The sequence below is a fragment of the Rhinatrema bivittatum genome, chromosome 3 (genome assembly GCF_901001135.1).
Source record: "Rhinatrema bivittatum chromosome 3, aRhiBiv1.1, whole genome shotgun sequence".
Classification (NCBI taxonomy): Eukaryota; Metazoa; Chordata; class Amphibia; order Gymnophiona; family Rhinatrematidae; genus Rhinatrema; species Rhinatrema bivittatum.
The window spans coordinates 563,000,238-563,021,493 of NC_042617.1; the positions used below are offsets into that span (position 1 = coordinate 563,000,238).

At 44.4% G+C, this 21,256-nt stretch overlaps 1 protein-coding gene across 1 annotated transcript in view; it reads left to right on the forward strand.

The window, feature by feature from the left end:
- Positions 1 to 21,256, forward strand: part of MAP3K5 (mitogen-activated protein kinase kinase kinase 5) — a 375,637-nt gene that overhangs the window by 271,236 nt on the left and 83,145 nt on the right. The window contains exons 16-18 of the mRNA XM_029596916.1: positions 4,436 to 4,569; positions 13,198 to 13,325; positions 16,044 to 16,180. Coding sequence (XP_029452776.1) covers positions 4,436 to 4,569; positions 13,198 to 13,325; positions 16,044 to 16,180 — 399 coding nt within the window. The remainder of the gene's footprint in view (positions 1 to 4,435; positions 4,570 to 13,197; positions 13,326 to 16,043; positions 16,181 to 21,256) is intronic.

Sequence of the window (21,256 nt, forward strand, 5' to 3'; positions counted from 1 at the left end):
AAGTGCTAACCCCTCCCCAGCCTCAACTCTGAGAACGCCTCTGCTCCATCTGGATACATTTACAAACACACAGGACATATTTGCGCTAGTTTACCTGCATACCAGACCTGCATAGGTTTTATAACAAGCCGTTTCCACCCGGTAAAGCACAGGTTTATTTGTGTAAATGGTTTTGAAAATTCAGCCCTAAATGCTCAATGATGTATTCGTGCCATAATAGAAAGTGAACCAAAACATATATTAGCGTATATATTTTTTAAAGGCTTTGGATTAAATATGAGGCTGTGGCTACATATAGTCGTAACAAAAGTGGGCACTGCAGCCTTTGACTCAAAGGCTTACAGCATTCTCTTTGCTTCATAAATATATTTTGCATAGAGCAGCTTTCATCACATTAATGATAATTGGCAATGATACTGGTGTTATTTATTTATTTATTTTTTTTGTTATACACATTTAGGCCACAGTTTACCAGTGTGTTTTGCCAGATTGTGAAGAATGGGATTGCAAGCCATGCATGATTGGCCTGCTGCTTCCCAGTACCCCATACATGTGATACTCCTGACCTTGCAAATAGTGTGGAGTAAATATGAATCACACAAAATAGCACGTAGCAAGGAGAGGAGTGTGAAGCCAATTAGTGATGCTGTTCCGTATGAAATAAGGTGACAGTAGTTCAACAGATTTCTCAGGACAACTTTATATAATCAGCTATGTTCAGTGTGAGACTTGTCCCTTCTGAATATTTGGCTAAAGCTTTCCAGATAACTTTGCCGCTGTCCAGCCTACGGAGTATGGACCTACAAATGTTTCAGTCCTGAAATATCAGTCTCCTGGGCTTTCGAGACAGTTCTCTAGAGGACAAGCAGTGTCCCTGGTATTTGGACGCAGCCCCTTAGGAAATGCCAAATTCAAAGGATCCTGACTCACTAGCTTTAAATAGTGAAAATCACTCACAAACTGGCTACTACTTCAGTGAAATGCTGTCACTTGTTGAGTCCAAGTCCTTCCTCCTGGCTGATGCTAGGCAGGGCCGGAGGAACCACTAGGCGAGCTTGCCTAGGGCGCCGAGTGGTAGGGGGTGCCGCCCCCCCCCCCCCCCCCCGTGGCCCCCTCCTGACACCCCCCTGGTGGTCCAGCGGAGGGCCCGGGAGCGATCTGCTGCTCCCGAGCCCTCTGCTGCCACTAATCAAAATGGCGCCGGTGCCCTTTAGCCCCTACCATGTGACAGGGGCCAACCAATGGCACAGGTAGCCCCTGTCACATGGTAGGGGCTGAAGGTCACCGGCGCCATTTTGATTAGTGACAGCCGAGGCCCTGGGAGCGGCAGATCGCTCCCGCGCCCCCACTGGACCACCAGGTGAGTTTTCTTTTGGGGGGGGGGGAGGTTGGGAGGGTGGGGGAGGAGTAGGGGCTGCGACCGGGGTGGGGGTGGGGGCTGCGCAAGGCTGAAATTGCCTTGGGCGCCCAATCCCCTTGCAACGGCCCTGATGTTCTCAGTCCCACTCTGATCTCAAAACTACAGCTGTATAAAAAGAAAAAAAAAAGGCCTGGGCACACTCCCCCTGAAAAGGGAAAATGTGCCTCAGTACTGTTATTAAAGCAGTCAAGGCTGGTCCAACAGGTCAAAATCCTAACCACTAATACTTTACTCTTAACTTGCAGGGTCACTCATCAAAATGCATTATGGCGTTAACACACACGGTAACGCATTAACACATGCATTAATGTCATAACGCATGTCGATAATCGTACTATCGCACGGTGTGAATGCAAATTTCTGGAAGGGGTGGGATTAATTAAAATGAGGGGCAATATCACACTGTGCAATGGCATCACATGCTACTGCACGGTTTTAACGCCGGAAATAACACCACCTTATTTTCCTGGCGTTAAGCTGTGTGATATGCCCAAAACGGCCGTAACACAATTCGCGATACATTTTGCAAATTGCATTTCGACCATTTCTGGGCAAGAGAGAGAGAGAGCCTCTGTGGAAGCCTTCCCAGTATTCAACTATTTATATGACGATAGGAGGGCCAGCTAATAGCTCGAGGTGAGGTGTTGGTGGTGGTTTAGGGGTCAGTTTTACATGCAGAGTGAGACGTACAAACTGCACAGTACGCCTTGGTGAAGATTTGACGTCATTTGGAGTGAGGAAAGTCTCCTACGATACTATGAGGAGGAATCGCAAAAAGCAGGATTTTTCTTTTTTTGTTCAATGCACCTTTATGCCAACCCCGGGCTGACGTAAAATGGGAGCATTGGGCGCGCGGGAATCTTTTTGCATCGCGGGGATTAGTTAATAGTCTCATCTTCATGGAATTTACGTGTGATGAGTGCTGTTAGTTTCATGGTGTTCCGGACGAGCTTAATCCCCGCATTGCATCGGGGGTTATGGCCGCACGTTAAACTGTGCGCGGTATTGCATCGGCCCCAAAGAGCTTACTTACAGTGTACTTGGGCAGCACAACTTGTGATGTGGAAGCAGACTTACTGAACTTGGTCACTCAGTGAACGTCTGCGGTGCGATTGTTTGTGTCCTACTTCAAAGAGCTCAAAGGAATCCCTTTCCATCATGAGGACCCACCTCAGCGTACTAATGGGCACTCGTTTGTTTATTTATATTATTTTGTATACCGATATATATTGGTTCTCAAACCAGACTTCAGGACGCATCCAGCCAACCTTGTTTTGGGGATATCGAGAGTAAATATGCATTAGATAGATTTGCATCCATTGCCTTCAGTGTATTCAGATATATCTCAGTAATATCCCTTGAGGATATCCTATAAAGCAGATGGCCTGGGTTTGTTGAAAACCACTCGTCTGTTTATTTATTTATACATAGTTGATATTTCATAATTCACTTGTGCCACAGTACCATACGACATTAGATTACAGATCCCTGAAATATATAATATGCTGTAACACGACATCCTCCCATCCTTAAACCATACAGTTATTAATTTACTGAGTTCAATAAGGCAGTCCAACCCGGCTTTCTCTTGTCTGTCAATGCAGAGCCACTCTCTGTCTCCTCCTCCTCCTTTGTAATACTTGGATCCTGGCACATTGTGCTTGATGGCCTCAGGTTATGCTTTAAAGGGGGCGGGCATTGTGTCAGTACAGGTGACAAGAGTACCCGTGGGCCGTGCCCCTCCCTCTTTCCTTCCTTGGGTCCCTCTGCTGTGTGAGCAGTCGCTGCGAACTGCCCAGCCACTGGCCTGCTTGTTCATCAAGCCACAGGGTGGGCAGTCAGAAGCAGCGAGGATCACACAGTCTAGGCAGGCACTTCTGAAGGGCTGCCCTAATGAGATGGTACAGGACTCCAAAAAGATTAGGTAGAATCAAGGCGGACAGGATGATTCAGGGTTGGAGAAACTCTGGGCAGATTGGTAATTACAGCCATATGTGGCAGTTTTCAATAAGAGAGAAAATCAATTAAATTTTGCATACATTTTTGCATTGCAGGCACTGGGCAACATTAGCTGAGTCGGGACTGCGGTAGAGAAAACTGAATAAATAAAGTTTTGGGATTATTTTTTTCTGAACGCCTGTTATCCATCGAGAGACAACTGTCTGAAATTTTGTTGCTGAAAGATTATAATTTGCAGCAAAGTGGAGGTACCCTCTCCATCCCAGTTTAGACGGTTTATCAGAGACTGGGATATTCTTTCAGTGGGAAAACGTGTCGGGGATAAACACGGGACCAGTAGCGGGTACTTGGAAACGCTTTTTGAATTATGCAAAGTTTTGAGAGGGAAAGTAGTGCAAACAGGTTAGCAACTTTTCATTTTCTGTGATTAAAGATATTGTGCCTTAGATTCACTATACAGCTTGTGTTGATAGAAAGATGTTGGGATGCTCCAATGGTGCTTTTTGGTTTGATCTTTGCCCTGTATGAGAACATTGAGTTATTTAATATCATAATTGCCAGGTATTGTAACAAAAAAAAAATTCAATAAAAAGTTAAAAAAAAAAAAAAGTAAGCAAGACAGATATTGACAAAATCCACAATCTGATTCCTGAAGAAGGCTGTTACAGATTTAATCTGTATTTTCCCAAGGATCTTCAGTAACGGGAACCAGGCTGAGATCCACCTGGTGAGCTCAGATTGAACTCTTTTTGCACATCCCTGCTCAGAAGAGTCCTGGAAGTCAGCGTGCAACTTTCCAGAGCAGCATGGCTGCAAGTGCTGCACGTGTGAGCCAGTGAAGGAGCCAAGTCTCCATGCTCCCCTCCCTCAGGACCTCAGTGGTACTTACAGGGCAATCAGCTTCAGCTCTGCCCGAAGAGTTTCCAGAAGCGTGATTAAGAATATCCCTATGGGTAATATACCCCAGCGGAAAATGGAGGTTCTAGGGGGAGGGGGGAAATAGTTACAAAGAAGAACAGATGAATGCTTGAATTTTCACTCGCTTTTGTTTTGCAGTATGATTATGAATATGATGAAAATGGTGACAGAGTCATTTTGGGCAAAGGAACCCATGGCGTGGTTTATGCAGGACGAGACCTGAGTAATCAAGTCAGGATTGCCATTAAGGAAGTTCCGGAAAGAGACAACAGGTAAAGTGCGACCGACAGCGGCTTCATACTTTTGTCTGTAGCAGCTGGCCTGTCGAACATCAGATTTCATAACCGTTTTCTTCCTGATGAGCTGCTCCCCTCCTCCCTGTGGAATTTATTTCCACATTACTCCGTGTTACTACACTAATTCTGTACTGTAGCAGCAGCGGTGAGAGAGATACAAGAAGTGAGAGAATATTTACAAGGCGGTGGGGGATCATGAAGGCTGGAATCTCTGAACTGGAGGGCAAAAATGCAGAATGGACTGGAATGGTATGTGCACATCACGTAACCTGGAACCCGCTCGGATGTGCAATGGAAAAAAGCCGTCATGTGAAGCCCTAACTAAATCCAGGCAGCTTCAGATGGAGACATTCCTGAAAGCACTAGCAGAAAACCATATGACTGAACAAATGCATGGTGCATTTTTAAGGCTTTTCAAGTTACTGCTGTCTGCAGTTACAGTACGAATTAGGAGCTTGGGGTTTTGTAATCATAAGGCATGCATAATTGTAAAGAGGGTGGAGCTAAACACTTTGCTTTGGGAATGAGGAATTAAGTTTAGGATTAGAAATTAGATCAGGAATGGCACTTCTTTATTAAATGAAGAAAAGTTGCATTCTGTGCAGATATGTGACAGACCAAAATGGATGTGCTGCTTGCATAGGAGTCAACAAAAGCCATTCTTATTATTCACTGTATTTTCCAAACATTTACAGAGTTTATTAATAGCAGATTAATCCAGAGAGAAGCCAGTGAATAAAACAAACGACCACCTTATTTTATGGAAAATAATTTGACAATAGCAGGGTTTTTATTGTTGATTTTACATGGATTATTGTACAACTAACTACATAAGAACATGCCATACTGGGTCAGACCAAGGGTCCATCAAGCCCAGCATCCTCTTTCCAACAGTGGCCAATCCAGGCCATGAGAACCTGGCAAGTACCCCAAAACCAAGTCTATCTTACACTACTTTTACTAGTAATAGCAGTGGCTATTTTCTAAGTCAACTTAATTAATAGCAGGTAATGGACTTCTCCTCCACGAAATTATCCAATCCTTTTTAAACCCAGCTACACTAACTGCACTAACCACATCCCCTGGCAACAAATTCCAGAGTTTAATTGTGCGTTGAGTGAAAAAGAACTTTCTCCGATTAGTTTTAAATGTGCTACTTGCTAACTTCATGGAGTGCCCCCTAGTCCTTCTATTATCCAAAAGTGTAAATAACCGATTCACATCTGTCTGTTCTAGACCTCTATCATATCCCCATTCAGCCGTCTCTTCTCCAAGCTAAACAGCCCTAACCTCTTCAGCCTTTCTTCATAGGGGAGCTGTTCCATCCCCTTTATCATTTTGGTTGCCCTTCTCTGTACCTTCTCCATCGCAACTATATCTTTTTTGAGATGCAGTGACTAGAACTGTACACAGTACTCATTGGCCTCCCTATGGGAGGCCCACCTAGTAACTCGAGGTGAGGTTTAGGTATTAGTGTAGGGGGTTAGGGCCCCTTTGACATTCAACGTGAGAACAGAACAGTGGCCTCTTGTGAAGATTTGATGACCCACGGAGAGAGGAAACTCACCCAAAGATGAGATTTGTGCAATGTTCTCTCCACCTAGCTTGATGTTACCCAGGTAGAGTGTCCATCAAGTTAGGTTGAGAGAACCTTGCATCAAATCTTCACAAGAGACCACTGTTCTGTTCGTACGTCTCACGTTGAATGTCAAAGTGGCCCCTAACCCCCTACACTAATACCTAAACCTCACCTCGAGGTACTAGGTGGGCCTCCCATAGGGATACACATACTTATCTAGGGAGAGGATCTTATGGCTAGTCTCTCTCCCTCTATCTCCCTCTCCCTCTATCCCTCTCCCTTTCCCTCTCCCTCACTTCGGGAGCAGTTAAAATCGGCATTACGTCTGTGCGATAGCACTTTGCAGACTGGCAAACCCAGCCCACTTCCTGCCTCTAACTCCTCCTCTTTTTCACATTTGCATCGCACCATATGATATGATATGGTGCTATCGCATGCGGTAAGGGCTAATCGCATGCGTTAACGGGGCTTTTCGCCTGCGATAAGCCCTTAACGCATGCGAAAACGCCTTAGCGCATTTTGATAAATGACCCCCATTGTTTGCTTTTTTGACTGCCGCAGCACACTGTGCCAACTATTTCAATGTATTATCCACTATGATGCCTAGGTCTTTTTCCTGGGTAGTAGCTCCTAATATGAAACCTTACATCATGTAACTACAGCAAGGGTTATTTTCCCTATATGCAACACCTTGCACTTGTGCACATTAAATTTCATCTGCCTACTCCTATCGCTATACTCTTCCCCAACACACATGGGATTTCTACCCATAAAGATTTTATTGTGCATTTAGTCTCTTACAGAATTCTTATCCTGTTGGACTCTCTGCCACTCAGACATAAAGTGCCCCTTCCCCCCACCAAGTTGCTCCTCATTATCATTGCGATATAATTTGTACCCTAGTATGGCACTATCTCACTGGTTATCCTCCTCCCTACCATGTCTGAGATGCCAATTAAGTGTATCTCATCATTCACTGCTATACTCTCTAACTCTCCCTTCTTATTTCTTAGACTTCTGGCATTGGTATACAAACAATTCAAAGGGTGTGTTTTGTTCATATTAATGACCTGTTTTTCAGTTGATAGGGATAATTTAGAATCTTTTAGCTCAGGTGATTCTTTACTTATAGGCACATGGACTACTTTTGCTTTTATTTGGGTCTTCTCTGTTGGGATGCTGTTTCATTAGTATATTTCAAATAAACCTCCCTCCGAACCTTGCACTGCTGAGCGACTGCCAGCTTTCCTTTATTCTAGTTTAAAAACTGCCCCTTTCTCCTTTCTAAAGGTTAGCCCCTGCAACATGGTTCACACTGGTTAAGGTAGAGCCATCCCTTCAGAAAAGATTCCCCCTTCCCCAAAAGGTTCCCCAGTTCCTTACAAAGCTTGAATCCCTCTTCCTTGCACCATCGTCTTATCCACGCATTGAGATTCCGGAGCACTGCCTGCCTCTGGGGACCTGCATGTGGAACAGGAAGCATTTCAGAGAAGGCCACCCTGGAGGTTCTGGATTTCAGCTTCCTACCTAAGAGCCTAAATTTGGCTCTCAGAACCTCCTTCACACATTTTCCTATGACATTGGTGCCCACATGTACCACAACAGCCAACTCCTCCCCAGCACTGTCTAAAATCTTATTTAGGTCCATGGGATGATCTAATATGAAGATGTGCCAATGAAGTAACATACATCATTGATGCCATAAGGCCCAAAACCATCAATATGTCTCATGCTAATGCCTGCTGACTCTCTTGAATCTTTTCCACTATAGATATCAATGTGATAATCCTCTACTGTAGTAGAAAGGCTTTTTCCCAAGTTATGTCGTCTAGCATTCCTATGACTCCACTTGAGGAGACAGGCTCAACTGGGACAGGGTAGTTGAGGACAAACCCTAGTGACCCCAACACCCGGATGGTTTTGCACATTGTTTCTGCAGCACCTGCCTGAAATGCGCCTTTGATCAACCAATCATCCAGTTAGGGAACATATGCACTCCCAGCTTGAATAAATGAGCCGCCACCACCACTACAAGACGTTTTGTGAAGACATATGGTGTTGATGCTAGGCCAAAGAGAGGCACACACTACTGGAGACTGTTCCCCTACTACAAATCAGAGATACTTTCTGTGACCTGAAAATATCCATCTGTCATTTTGTAAGCATCGTTTAGATCAAGAAAGCATGACCAGTCCCTTTTTCTAGAAAGGGAGTTAAGGCACCCAGGGAAACCATCTTGAACATTTTCTTCTTTAAGAGCTTGTTCAAAGACCTTAGGTCTAGGATGGTTCGGATTCTTCTTGTTTTCTTTGGGACCAGTGCATAATTAGAGTAGAATCCCTGTCCTTTTCCCCCTTATGGAATAGATTCTACTGCGTTGGCCTCTTAAGAGGGAGGAGGGCTTCTTTTTCATCAGTTCTCGATGCTAAAATAGCATTCCCTCTCCCCCCCTAATGAAGGTTCAGGTGAAAAATTCTTCCAAATATCCAATAAGTATGATCTGAACCATTTCTTTATTATTCTGAGGACTCAAGGGTCTGAAGTTAAACTGGGCAGCAGTTTGCATAAAACTTTACCTCCCGAAGAATCTCATAGATTAGGACTGCCACAATATCCTTTAGAGGCTCCACAAATTGTCCAGCATCTTGATTTGGACTAATCCTGCTCCTACTAAGTAAAGGGAATGGACTTTGCCATTCTCTGGCCACAACCGGCAAAACCAGTACAAAGGTAGAGACCTCTTTTTTTTTGCTGTGGAGGAGATAGATCAGAGGGGTGGCCTATCAATTCCTTCTCATCAGAGAAGTCTGCATATCCATAGTCTAACCCATAGGTCTGCACATCCGAGGCAAGGACCTGGATTTCGCCCAGCTAGTAGACAAGGCGTCACAGAGGAGAGTGTTATTTTGGGCTGTAGACCCCAGTGAATTCCTGCATCTTGGGGGAACTTGTCCCTTTTGCCTCTCCTCCACACACCCCCCCCCCCCCCCCCCAAGGATGGGCACAGCAACATTGATGTCGATTGCGCTACGAGAACTGACATTGGTACTGATCTGCTGGGTGGCTGTAGGGACACCAGTATCAGCTGAACATCAGTTTGCATTGACACTAATACCCTCAATACTGGTTCACTGATGATCCACATTGCTGTGTCCAGGACCAGCTGGATCTTCCTGTCCAACTCATTCTTGAAGACTGCAAAAGCTGACAGGTTGGGAGGCAGAAGGGGAGGTCACGTCTTCCTGGGATATTAGAGGTGTATTGATGGCTGACTCTGGACCCTAGGAAACTGTTGTGATTCCCTGTACTGAAATGAGGATGAGCTCTCTTAGCCACAGGAAATTCTCTAAGGATTTCATGGCTACCACAAGAATGTGCTCGCTCCTGTCATCATTCATCAATAGAGACCAATGCTGATACTTCTTGGCTTTTACTCAATGCCAGAACCTTCGAGACAGATGATGGTCTTATCACCCTGTTCCTTCTTCTTGTTCAAAATCAAGGGAGTTTGATGCCTTCTCAATTCCAATGCACTACCAGCAGTCAATTCAGCTCTTCCAGTGTCTCTGATACTGGTGGACCAGACTTATAGCTCCCAAAGTGCTTTTCCATAAGGTTAAGTTTAGACCAATGCCCCTTAGGGTTATGGTCGTGCACATGTGATACCCCCAGATGTCATAATTGGCCCGCAGGCACAAGATGCATCTCCCATAAACCATGATGTACATAACTCTATTGTATTATGGATGCCTTTGAAAACTGCTGGTAGATTTATCCATTCGGAAGCCAAGCAAAAAGCTAGCTTAGTAAAATTAAATGGCTCGGTGACCATGTCTTGCAGTCAATGTTGGCTCAGTGCACTGTGCAGACACCAAAAAAAAGAAGTACCAATTAAAAAAAACCCTACCTAACAGGGTCATTAATATCAAAATGAGTTATGGCGTTAATGCACATGATAACATATTAATGCATGTGTTAACGCCATAACTCATGCGATAATAGCACTAGCGCACAGTGGAAATGCAAATTTTGGGAAGGGTCAGGATTAGGGAGGAGTTTGGGTGGGATTAATGAAAATGAGGGGCAATATTGCACCATGCAATAGCATAACGCATGCTATCACACGGTTTTAACGCTGGAAATAACTACACCTTTTTTTCCTGGCTTTAAGCTGTGCAACATGACCGAAATGCCATAACGCAATTCGCAATACATTTTTTAAATAGCATTTCGGCCATTTCTTGGCTTGGGAGGGGAGAGGAGTGGAGTAGAGAGAGAGAGAGAGCCTCTGGGGAGGCCTTCACAGTATGCACCTATTTGTATGCCTATAGGGAGGGGCAGCTAATAGTGCGAAGTGAGTTGGTGGTGGTTTAGGGGCCAGATTTTCATGCATAGTGAGACGTACGAACAGCACAGTACACCTCTGTGAAGATTTGACGTCATTTGGAGTGAGGAAAGTCTCACAAAGATGAAATTTTCTACTATGTTAACTTGTCCTAGCTTGATGGTACCCTGTTATAGAGTTCACCTCAAGCTATTAGATGGCCCTCCTATAGGCATATAAATACTTGACTACTATGAAAGCCTTATAGATAGTCAGTCTGTCTCTCTCTGTCTCTCTCTGTGTAAAATAGGAAGTATCGCAGGGTGTGAAAAGTTTACTGCACCATGTGATACTACCTATGCATGGCACAGTAACTCTAAAATTCCCGTAAACACGCCATTTTTTCCTTATCGCGGGTGTTAAACCTGCAATATTACAGCATTTTGATGAATCTAGGGGTAAGAGACTAAAAGAGCAAGAAACAAGGTCATGACGATCAGTTCTTACCATGGAAAATACCAGAGGATCCCAGAACAGCAGAAGAGAAAAGATTTATGAGGAGTCAGCTCTGCAGAAAAGATGACTGAAGGGGCCCCTGCTTGGGTGTGGCAATATGACATGCTCAAAGTTCTAGAATCTTTGAAGTAAATGTTCTGTGCCAGGCTCCTTCTGATGATGTCACTCGTGTGAGGACTGCCATCCTGCTTGTCCTCGGAGAAAATTAAATTTCCCTTGCCGCCCCCCCCCCCCCCCCCCCCCCAAAAAAAAAAACCAAAATAATATTCAGTATTTTTCCTTCTCACCTACAGACAGAAATAAATATACCTTTAGCCCTTTCGAAGTCTTTAATTCCCAAAAGTAAACTAATTGCTGCTTCCCAGGAATGAAAACTTTCTGTTAAATAAAAGTGCCTTTAGTACAAATAGATATCATTCTGAAACTTAATCTCAGCACAGTTGTAAATCCCCTCAGGTTATAAAAGGGAGAAGCTCATTAGTAATTGAAATGAGTGCTAATTGTCAGTACATGGTGGATTTGTCTGGTAATGTAATTCCCTTAAACCTTGACAAGTCCATGTGTGTACGAAATATTTACTATTGCCAGCGGCCAGTTCTTTTCAGTAAATTCAGCCTTAACATAGATTTCTCGTGTTGTTTCCTGTTAGGCGTGCAGTCTGCACCAAGAACATATGCGCAAAACGTCCAGAACTCTCAGGATTGACACTCACCCTAATCCCAGTTTCCCAAGCCAGAAAAATTACTGCTGTGCTAGTGATGCCAGCACTTAATTCAGTGTATGAAACACAGCATTGAAAAAAAAAAGAAGCCGTGATGTGAGCCAGTTTGCCTGTTATAATGGCATGTAAGTTTAGCATGTAAAAAATATTTTGTTTTCCTGCCCTCTAGAGAAAACAAAATCAACAGTTACTGCACTGCACCAGACTGAAATTGAACTGTCACTATTCTAAAGCAATAACATGCAGCTGCATAGTTGATGACATCATAATTAGCTTTTTGGATTTTTTTTTAACATATGGACAGTGACATCATTAGTATGTATCTGTGTGTTAATGAGAGACTGAAAAGTTAGTGAAGACAACCCTATTCAGGGACGTATTGATTTTTTCATGCTGAGTTAACAGTAGGTATAGTATTCCATTAATCTGATAACCAGCATTAGTAGATCATATATTGTTTGGATTTTAGGTGATTGTGTTGTTTGTTATTTGTGACTGTTTTTATGTTGGATTTGTTCTGGACAGTTGGTGTTTGTTTTATTCTGGTCTCATTTTTTTAATTTTGCTTTGCTTAGAGCTGTTTTGGTCATTAAACAAATAATACATTTAAATAATAGTAGACAAGATTTATTATTTAAAAGATGTGAAAAAAATAAAAGGAATTTTAAAATTATGCTGTGATAAACCATCAAAAGTATATTTTAAGAAAAAAAACCCACTTGATATGCTGACAAAATGGTGAAATAAATGTAAATTTGTATATGTGCTCTCAAATCTTCCATTCACTTTAGATCCATAGCTGTGAGACCAAATGTCCTGTTCTGATCAGAAGAATGCTTCTCTCCCAAGACCTTTCACACCACTTTGTTTCCTTGCCCATTTTTTAAAAGTACTTCCAGAGAGCTATTTATTTGTTTCTCAAATATGCTTTCCAAATTGCTCATGGCAAGGTACAACAGATAAAATGTTCATAAAATTCCATAGATAAATAAATAAATATATCAACATGTAAAAACACCATAACAGAAACATAATTTTAAAAAACCAGCAGTAAAAATTCAAGCCATGTACTTGAAGCAATGAACAAAACCATGCAAAAGCTAAAAAAAAAAAAGAAAAAAAGAAATTAAATATAACTTCAGTCTAAAATCCATGAAAAATAACTAAGCTTAAGCTGACGGCACAAAATATGTAAGTAGACTAACTAAGCCATCCATTATTGTTTGCCCTCTCCTGCCACCTTAATTCCATAAAATTCCCAATTGTACAGTATGAACCGCACAAATGTCTGGAGATATTTGGCATGCATCATTAAAGGAATAGACAGCACTGTCTGATGGAGATAAATTCCCAGCTATTCTTAATCGCACATTTTTAAATTTTGCAGAAATAATTCTACCTTTAACTTTCTGAATGCATGGCGTGAAAGGGGCCTCCACACATCTTGTCTTCCTTTTGTTTTAGATACTCTCAGCCTTTGCATGAAGAGATAGCTCTGCACAAACACCTGAAGCACAAGAACATTGTCCAGTATCTGGGCTCATTCAGTGAGAATGGTTTCATTAAGATTTTTATGGAGCAGGTCCCTGGAGGTAGGATTTTGATGCCCTACGTTTTTCCCCCCATTCTTACTTACAGGTTCAGAAAAGGCAACACAGACCTGACTGAATGTAAGCTGCAGTGACTTTACAAGTTGGCAGCTGAATGTACCTTTGTCAGGTCTGCTGCATGCGTTCTTGTTAAGTTACAATAAAATAGCCCCTGGGATTCTGTGTCTATACAAAATATGTGCACTGCTGCTATCTAAAAGGATTTATTTAGACTGCTCTCATAGTGGCAGAAGGGGCTGTAAACCTGCTTAAGGATGTCATTAGATCAATTTTGGCCCAGGACTTATTTGTAGTCCAGTACAAAATTGTTTGGTTTTGTTATTTTCCTGATAATTTTACTATAATAATAATAATGATACATTTTGTGGTGAAACTTGTAAAGATCAGAAGGTGTTCCTTTACAATTCTATGCAACTGATTGTATTCTCTTTTAAATCCTACAATTTGCCAATGTCAGAGCTGTGAACCCTTTCGAAATGATTCACAGCTCTGACTTCAGTTCCTGCTGCTTCTGTTTTAAGGGTGGCTATTTTCAAGAATTTGGAGCTACCCGGTCTTAAGTTAAGTCCTTCTCTTTCAATAGTAAACATTTTGGTATAAAGTCAGAACGATTTCATAAGGAAAATTTCTCAAAACATACAGGTCGATACTATAACGTGCGGTTGAAGATTTCCCGTCTGTAACGTGCTGGGAGCGCACAATTCGGACACGAAAGGCGATCCAGTGATACAGTCTCCAGTTTCACGCATCCTTAGCGCTTCTTAAAACAGACGCATAACCCTTTCCGCACGCAGCATGTATATGATATGTAAATGAACGAATTAGCTGTATAATGAAGGAATTAGCTATTCCCCTCCGATACTGTAACGCGCGCCCCGACTATCGCTGCCATTTTGCCCCGCGTTTAACCTGCTAACTTACCGCCTACCCCTACCCCTGCGTTAGAGGCAGGGGTAAGGGTAGGCGGCAAGCTTTCCCCCAGCCCCCTCTCACCTGCCCTGGCCGCGTCCATGGATGCTGGCCTCCGGGGCAGCCCCAGTCCTCCCCCCTCCTCCTGAAGAAAAAAAAAAGCGAAAAAAAGTTGCGAGAGAGAGGGGAGAGGACGGCAATCCTACGCTCGGCGACTTACTTTTGCAGCCCCCCTCCTCCGGACATCGTGGCTTCGCCCGTGCCAGTTCCCCCTCCCCTCCTCCCGAAGCAGGGCGCGAAAAGCAGCCTTGCTCCGGGAGGAGGGAAGAAGGGACAGGCAGTGTAAAGCGGCGAAGCGACTTACTTTTTGCAGCCCCCTCCGGACATCGGACGACCTCTCCTGCCTCCAGCTGAGGCAGGAGAGGTCGTCCGATGTCCGGAGGGGGCCTCCATCTGAGGCAGGAGAGGTCGTCCGATGTCCGGAGGGGGCTGCAAAAAGTAAGTCGCTTCGTCGCTTTACACTGCCAGTCCCTTCTTCCCTCCTCCCGGAGCAAGGCTGCTTTTCGCGCCCTGCTTCGGGAGGAGGGGAGGGGGGACTGGCAGTGTAAAGCGACGAAGCGACTCACCTTTTGTAGCACCTTCCGGACATCGGACGACCTCTCCTGCTGCTCGCGAAGATGGACGCCTGCACGGCCGCTGAAGACGTGACGTCACATGCCATGACGCCAAACGTCGTGACGTCACGTCTTCAGCGGCCGTGCAGGCGTCCTTCTTCGCGAGCAGCTGGAGGCAGGAGAGGTTGTCCGATGTCCGGAGGGGGCTGCAAAAGTAAGTCGCTTCGCGCTTTTCGCGCCCTGCTTCGGGAGGAGGGGAACTGGCACGGGGGAGGCCACGATGTCCGGAGGGGGGCTGCAAAAGTAAGTCGCCGAGCGTAGGATTGCCGTCCTCTCCCCTCTCTCTCTCGCAACTTTTTTTTTCACTTTTTTTTTGCTTCGGGAGAGGGGACGGCAATCCCGACTTCCTGGTATCTGTCATTTCAAATGACATTTGAAATGACAGATACCAGCGTGGCCGTGAAGCGTTAGGCCCGAGCACCCAGGTTACTGTATAGGCGCTCTATACCGTAAAATGGGTTGCGCGGGCCTAACGCTTCCCTAACACTTCACAGACGCGGCATGCATTTGCATGCAATTAGAAGAGAGTATCGAGCGGTAGGTGAAGAGAACTGTGCGTGCGGGGAACGAGGGTGCGCCAGGCACTGCCGCACTCTTTCTACCGCGGCCTTAGAGTATCGACCTGATTATTTGTAATGACCTATGATTATATTTTCAAGACGAGGTCTGGATAAGACCACCTATTCTACAAATAAGTAGATATCACTGTCTTATATAGGATGGTCATTTACGTATATTTTTATATATGATTCACGGTGTGTCTATGTAAGACAAGTGGATTCGACATTGAATTCTCTTTTGCTGGAATACTCACCTCATGGTTTACTTTTATAAATTGTAGCATTTGTCATACTGTATTGCCAGAGAACAGAATTTAGTGCAGTTTCCAGTATTTTTCTTACTAGATTACCTTATGGCAAATTGCATACAAAATGCTGAAACCATTTTAGAAGCTTTGCACACATAATTTCAGTCATTGTACAACGTACACGAAAAAGTAGCTGTGTATGTTCATGTTAGTAGTGTAGTAGCTTCTGTAATGTTGTTCCAAGTTGTCCCTGCAACCAGTTCCATAGGGCATGTGAGATGGAGCCACTGTTTTACTTCTGAATTACAGGCAGCCTGTCAGCTCTTCTGCGATCAAAGTGGGGCCCTCTGAAAGACAATGAGCAGACCATCGGCTTTTATACCAAACAGATTCTTGAAGGCTTGAAGTACCTCCATGACAATCAGATTGTGCACAGAGACATAAAGGTAGGAAACTGGAGATGCACACCATTTCTGTGCCTTCATTTTGGAAAAGCATTAAGGACTTTCTTTCCTACTTCTGTTTTCCGTATAGAAATGTGCATGGAACACTCTGAGAAAGCCAGTAAAAGGAGAAAGCTACTGTAGTGAAACACACCACAGTATTGCCTGAAATATAACACAAAGGAGTCAGTGCACTAAGCTGTGCTAAAATTGGGATTTAATGCCTGATGCACTAAGTTAATTATTATATGCAGAAAGCAGACCCAAAGGGTAGTGCTAGTGAGTTTCACCTTTAGAACGCGCTTAATATGCCTATTATTATCTTAGTACATATTTCCCCATGCTAACTGGTCCAATGTGAAAGGGCCAGGAAGCTGATTGCCAACCCTGGTCACTGGCACTAACACCCTCATGCACACACACTGCAGTGGGCACCCTCTTCTGATTCTGCATTCCTTCCTTCCCCCACCCATCCAGCCAGTAAGAGGCGAGTGACTTACGTCCTAGTAGCATGGCCTTGCATGTCCTAATGACATTACTCGGTGATGCCTCAAACTTTGATCCACATGTACAGAGAAGAGACTTCCGTTTGGCAGGCTTAGGTAATCGTTTAGAATGCAGCAGTTTTGAGCGTGGCACCGGGGACTTGTAAGTATCAGTGCGAAAGGCTTTGTCCCAATGACTCTATTGTCCAAATCTCAAGCAGCAGAGAACAGCTCTCTGCTTCCTGCTCCAGCCCCTCCCTTCCTTCCCAGACAGAGTGAAGGAACTAGGAGAAAATGGAGAGATTGGAGCAGACAAAGCAGAGCAAGAAAGAGCCTACTCTCATCCCCTAATTCAGCCCTTCCCCTCTTGTTCCCCCACCCCATCCCTTCCTGTCTGCAGGGAACAGAATTGGAGGGGGTGAAGCTAGTGTGGACAGAGCAAGGCAAAGATGAGCCACTCTTCTCTTTAATCCGCACCCCCCCTCCTGTTTCCCCCCTTCCTTCCTGTACTGCAGGGATGAGGAGAAGATGGGGTGCAGCTGGCATGGACAAAGTTTAGTTCTCTCTGCTTATTTTTATTTATAATTTGTGGTCTCTTTTTCTGCATTTGGGGGTGGGTTTTTGTGTTTTGTGTCTTTTACTAAAATTAGGTATTCTGCTAGCTCTGTCTTTTCCAACTTGTCCTGTTTTCCCAATAGGTTTATTGTTAAATAAATTTGGATTTCTAGCCTGCTTTTCTAAATAATGCTCAAGGCAGCTTATAGCATTTTTAGAATTCAGGTACAATAAATCCCTGTGCTAAAGAGCTTACAGTCTAAAGTGGGTACCTGAGATAAAGTGACTTACTCAAGGTAACCAGCAGTATCAATGGGGGAAGTGCTTTTTCCTGGTTCACAGCCCACTACTCTAACCACTAGAGAAATAACCACTTCTCTTTCCTACCAGGAAGAATAATAGGACACAGTATTATAATATTTACAGTGCTGCTTTTTGAATTCTATGAGTTAGTGCTGCTTTGATATGGCAGGTTTGCTATATATAAGTTCTGACTTTTTTCCAGGGTTTTGTTACTTCATAGTGGACTTGTAAATAGGAGTTTGTCTTGCAGTTAATGAAGTGACAAAATAATTTGACATTTTTTGGTATGGTGAGTAATAAGGGGGAAACATTCTAGTTCAGCCCAGCCAGCTAATTTCCAAGACTATTTTCAGCCAATGAAATATGAATTTCTTTAAATGTATACATTTTATGCATTGTTTATTTGTTTTTTTGCAATCAACCCACAAAAATCACAGATTAACATTTATCAGCCACTGTGACATAATTTATGAAACACATTTGTATGACGATGGTAACTCGCATACATGTACGTGGGTATGCCGGCTCCCGCGAATGGGACTGGCCGTTTTATACCATATGCGCATGTAAGTACGTAGGCTATACAGTTAGCAGTAATCACGTACATGTGGGCGCAATTATGTATCGATGCGTAGAAATGCCACTTCTACCGCGTAAATGGGTGGATTTTTCTAGGCACATAGGCCAATGCAAATACCCATTTCCCCGGTTTGCCCCGGTATAAGATAGGACTTCCTAACTCCCCTAGCTTAGATAGCTTCCCTTTTACCCTGTTAGCCCCAATCCTTTAAACCTTGCTGACTAGCCCTGATTTTTTTATTTTTAAAATTTACGCGCCATCCTTAGCTAGGGGGACCCCAGTGCGTGCTTGTGCGTATAAAATCAAGTGACCTTCTCGGAACGCTCATGTTCTGCCCGCGCTCCATCCAGTTCACGTCCACACGTCGCCTTTTTTTTTTTTTTTTTTTTTTTTTTTAACTTTTTTGACTTGTGCATGTACCGGGAGATTCGCGCATACTCGGGCGCGTCTTAAAATTCTCAAGGAGAGTGCCGCCCTGAGTCACCGCATATATCTTCCGGCTTTGGCACACACAGGGCTTTTAAAATTCATCTTTAAGTCTGTATGTACAAAACAAAGTTTATTATTTAAATTCTAGATTTTGGTTCAAAGTCACGGGTAACAATTCCCCCTTCAACCATAAGTACTTTTAGGTAGCTTTAGAGTAGGTAATTGAAAATGGCTTTTGAAAATTGTCCTCCCTATATGGTGAATTTTCAAAAGCTGTGCGCATAAAGTAGCATATACGCAAGTGCACGCTATTTTGAAAACTGCAACATACAGGTGTAAATTAGGATCTGTGAGTAAATTTTCATGTGAAAAAAAAAAAGGGGGCGGGCCAGGAGCATTCCGGGAAGGGGCCAACAATTATGCAAATAAGTTGCTATTTTCAACCTGCCAAAAAGTCTTTTACCTGGTCATTAGCTGGCGTAAGTGATTGTAAACATCTTAAAAGAGGAAAAAATGAGTGGGTGGAGGGTCTGGATGAAATAGGGAGACTTCAGGCTGCAGATGGACTAATTGGTAAAACTGGCTAGTTCATTGCAACGCGCATGTTAGAAAACCTTCTGACTTACATGTGTAAAAGTCAACTTATGGGGGAAAGGGGGAACAGTAAATCCGTCTAAATAACGTGAGTAAAATCTACTTGCATATCCCTTTTAAAATCTGACCTAGAGATATGCGGTTATATCATTTGCACACACTTATCCAGCTAAATTCCGACCTATCTGGCTAAATAGCACTTTTGCTGCTACTTAGACGGACAGATTTGAACTTATCCAAATAAGTAGCGCTTTTATTTAGATTTATCTGGCTATCTTACATTCCTGGATAAGTTGATTTATTTAATAGCAATTTTTTATCGCTTCCCTGATTAAAAATCGCTCAAAGTGTTAATTCTGAAAAGCGCTAGTTAGATGAATAAGTAGCGCTTTACGGACTTAGCTGGCTTCGTATCGCTACTTAGCCAGATAAATCTGAACTTACCCGAATAAGTGCTGCTACTTATCCGGATAAGTATGAAATTGTGTGGCTTTTGCTCTTTACATACACGAGCATTTGTGTGCGCATATTGTTTCCACACAGTTTTAAAATACAGTAACAGCTTTGCACGAACCCTTGTACACACTTAAATGGGCACATGTGAGCAGTTTTGAAAGTTATCCTCCCTATGTACAGGAGTTTTCTGAGAGGAGTAGTGGTAGGGTCAGCATGATTGTTGAATTTAATTATCAAAATCTTGGGGAATGGGGAGTTTTACCTAGGGACCTAGAAGTTAGTTTGGGGGGTGGGGGAGGATCTCTGCAGGGCTGAAGGTTTGCATATAGGTGCCTAATACATTTGCACCCGCCCTGTGCATGTGTTTCAAAATTCGAGACTGCATACCTCCTGCCGCCCAAAGAGAAAGGAGCCCAAACAGGGATACCAGATGTGTATTGGTGGGGGTTCCATTGTTGAGGCAATGGAAGGGTAGGAGGGGTTGTCAAAGATATATGTGTTGATTTGGGAGGTGGAGGTGAGCAGGTGGGTAACTGGGAGACCAGTATGTTTCTTTCTGAGAGGAGAGCCCAGGATCCAGCCTCCCCCTTCAGTAGTTAATAGTTAGTTTGCTAACTTACAGCTCGATCCAGTATCGTCCGCTCGAGGATTGCCCGTCTGTAACGTGCTCGTAGCGCACAATTCGGGCGCGCAAGGCAGTTCGGCGATACAGTGTCCAGTTTCACGCGTCCGTATCGCTTCTGAAAACAGACGCATAACCCTTTCCGCACCCGGCATGTAAATGAACGAAAAAGCTGTATAATGAAGGAATTAGCTATTCCCCTGCGATACTGTAACGGGCGCTGATATTATCTCCTCCGTAACCCGCTGTTCTGCCGCGGCCTTAACCTGCTAGTTTACCGCCTCCCCCTAGTAGAAGTTAGTGTAGTGTAGTGTAGGGTAAAAACATTGCTTACCCGCCCTGGTCCCGTCCGGTCTCCTGCAGCCCCGTCCGGACCGGACGGGGCTGCAGGAGACCGGACGGGACCAGGGCAAAAAAAAACAAACGAAAAAGTAGCAAGGCTCGGGCCTGCTATGGTAAGTGTAAAAAGTGTAAAAAACAAAAAACCTGTGTGTTATATAAAAAAATAAAACAATTTTAAATACCTGTCGGAGGGCCGTGGGTCCAGGCGGCCGGTGGGCGGCGGGCAGCCATCAGCGGCATCCGGTAGTCCCTTCTCCCTTCCTCCCTCCCTCCCCTGCCTGGATGAGCGCCAAAATCGCACGGGCGGGTCGGGCAGCGGGGGGGGGGGGGGGCGGCAGCAGGATCCGGGAGCGGCGGGTAGGCAGCAGCGGGGTCCGGGGCAGCGGCAGCGGGGGGGCGGTAGCGGGGGGGGCGGCAGCAGGATCCGGGAGCGGCGGGTAGGCAGCAGCGGGGTCCGGGGTGGCAGCGAGATCCGGGGAGCCAGCAGCGGCAGCATGTTTGATCGCGCAGGCAGGTAGGTGGCAAAGTAAAGATGGCCGCCTGCACGGGAAAATCGTGCAATTGGCCGCTGAAGACGTGACGTCACGACGTTTGGCGTCACGGGGTGTGACGTCACGTCTTCAGCGGCCAATTGCACGATTTTCCCATGCTGGCGGCCATCTTTACTTTGCCACCTACCTGCCTGCGCGATCGAACATGCTGCCGCTGCTGGC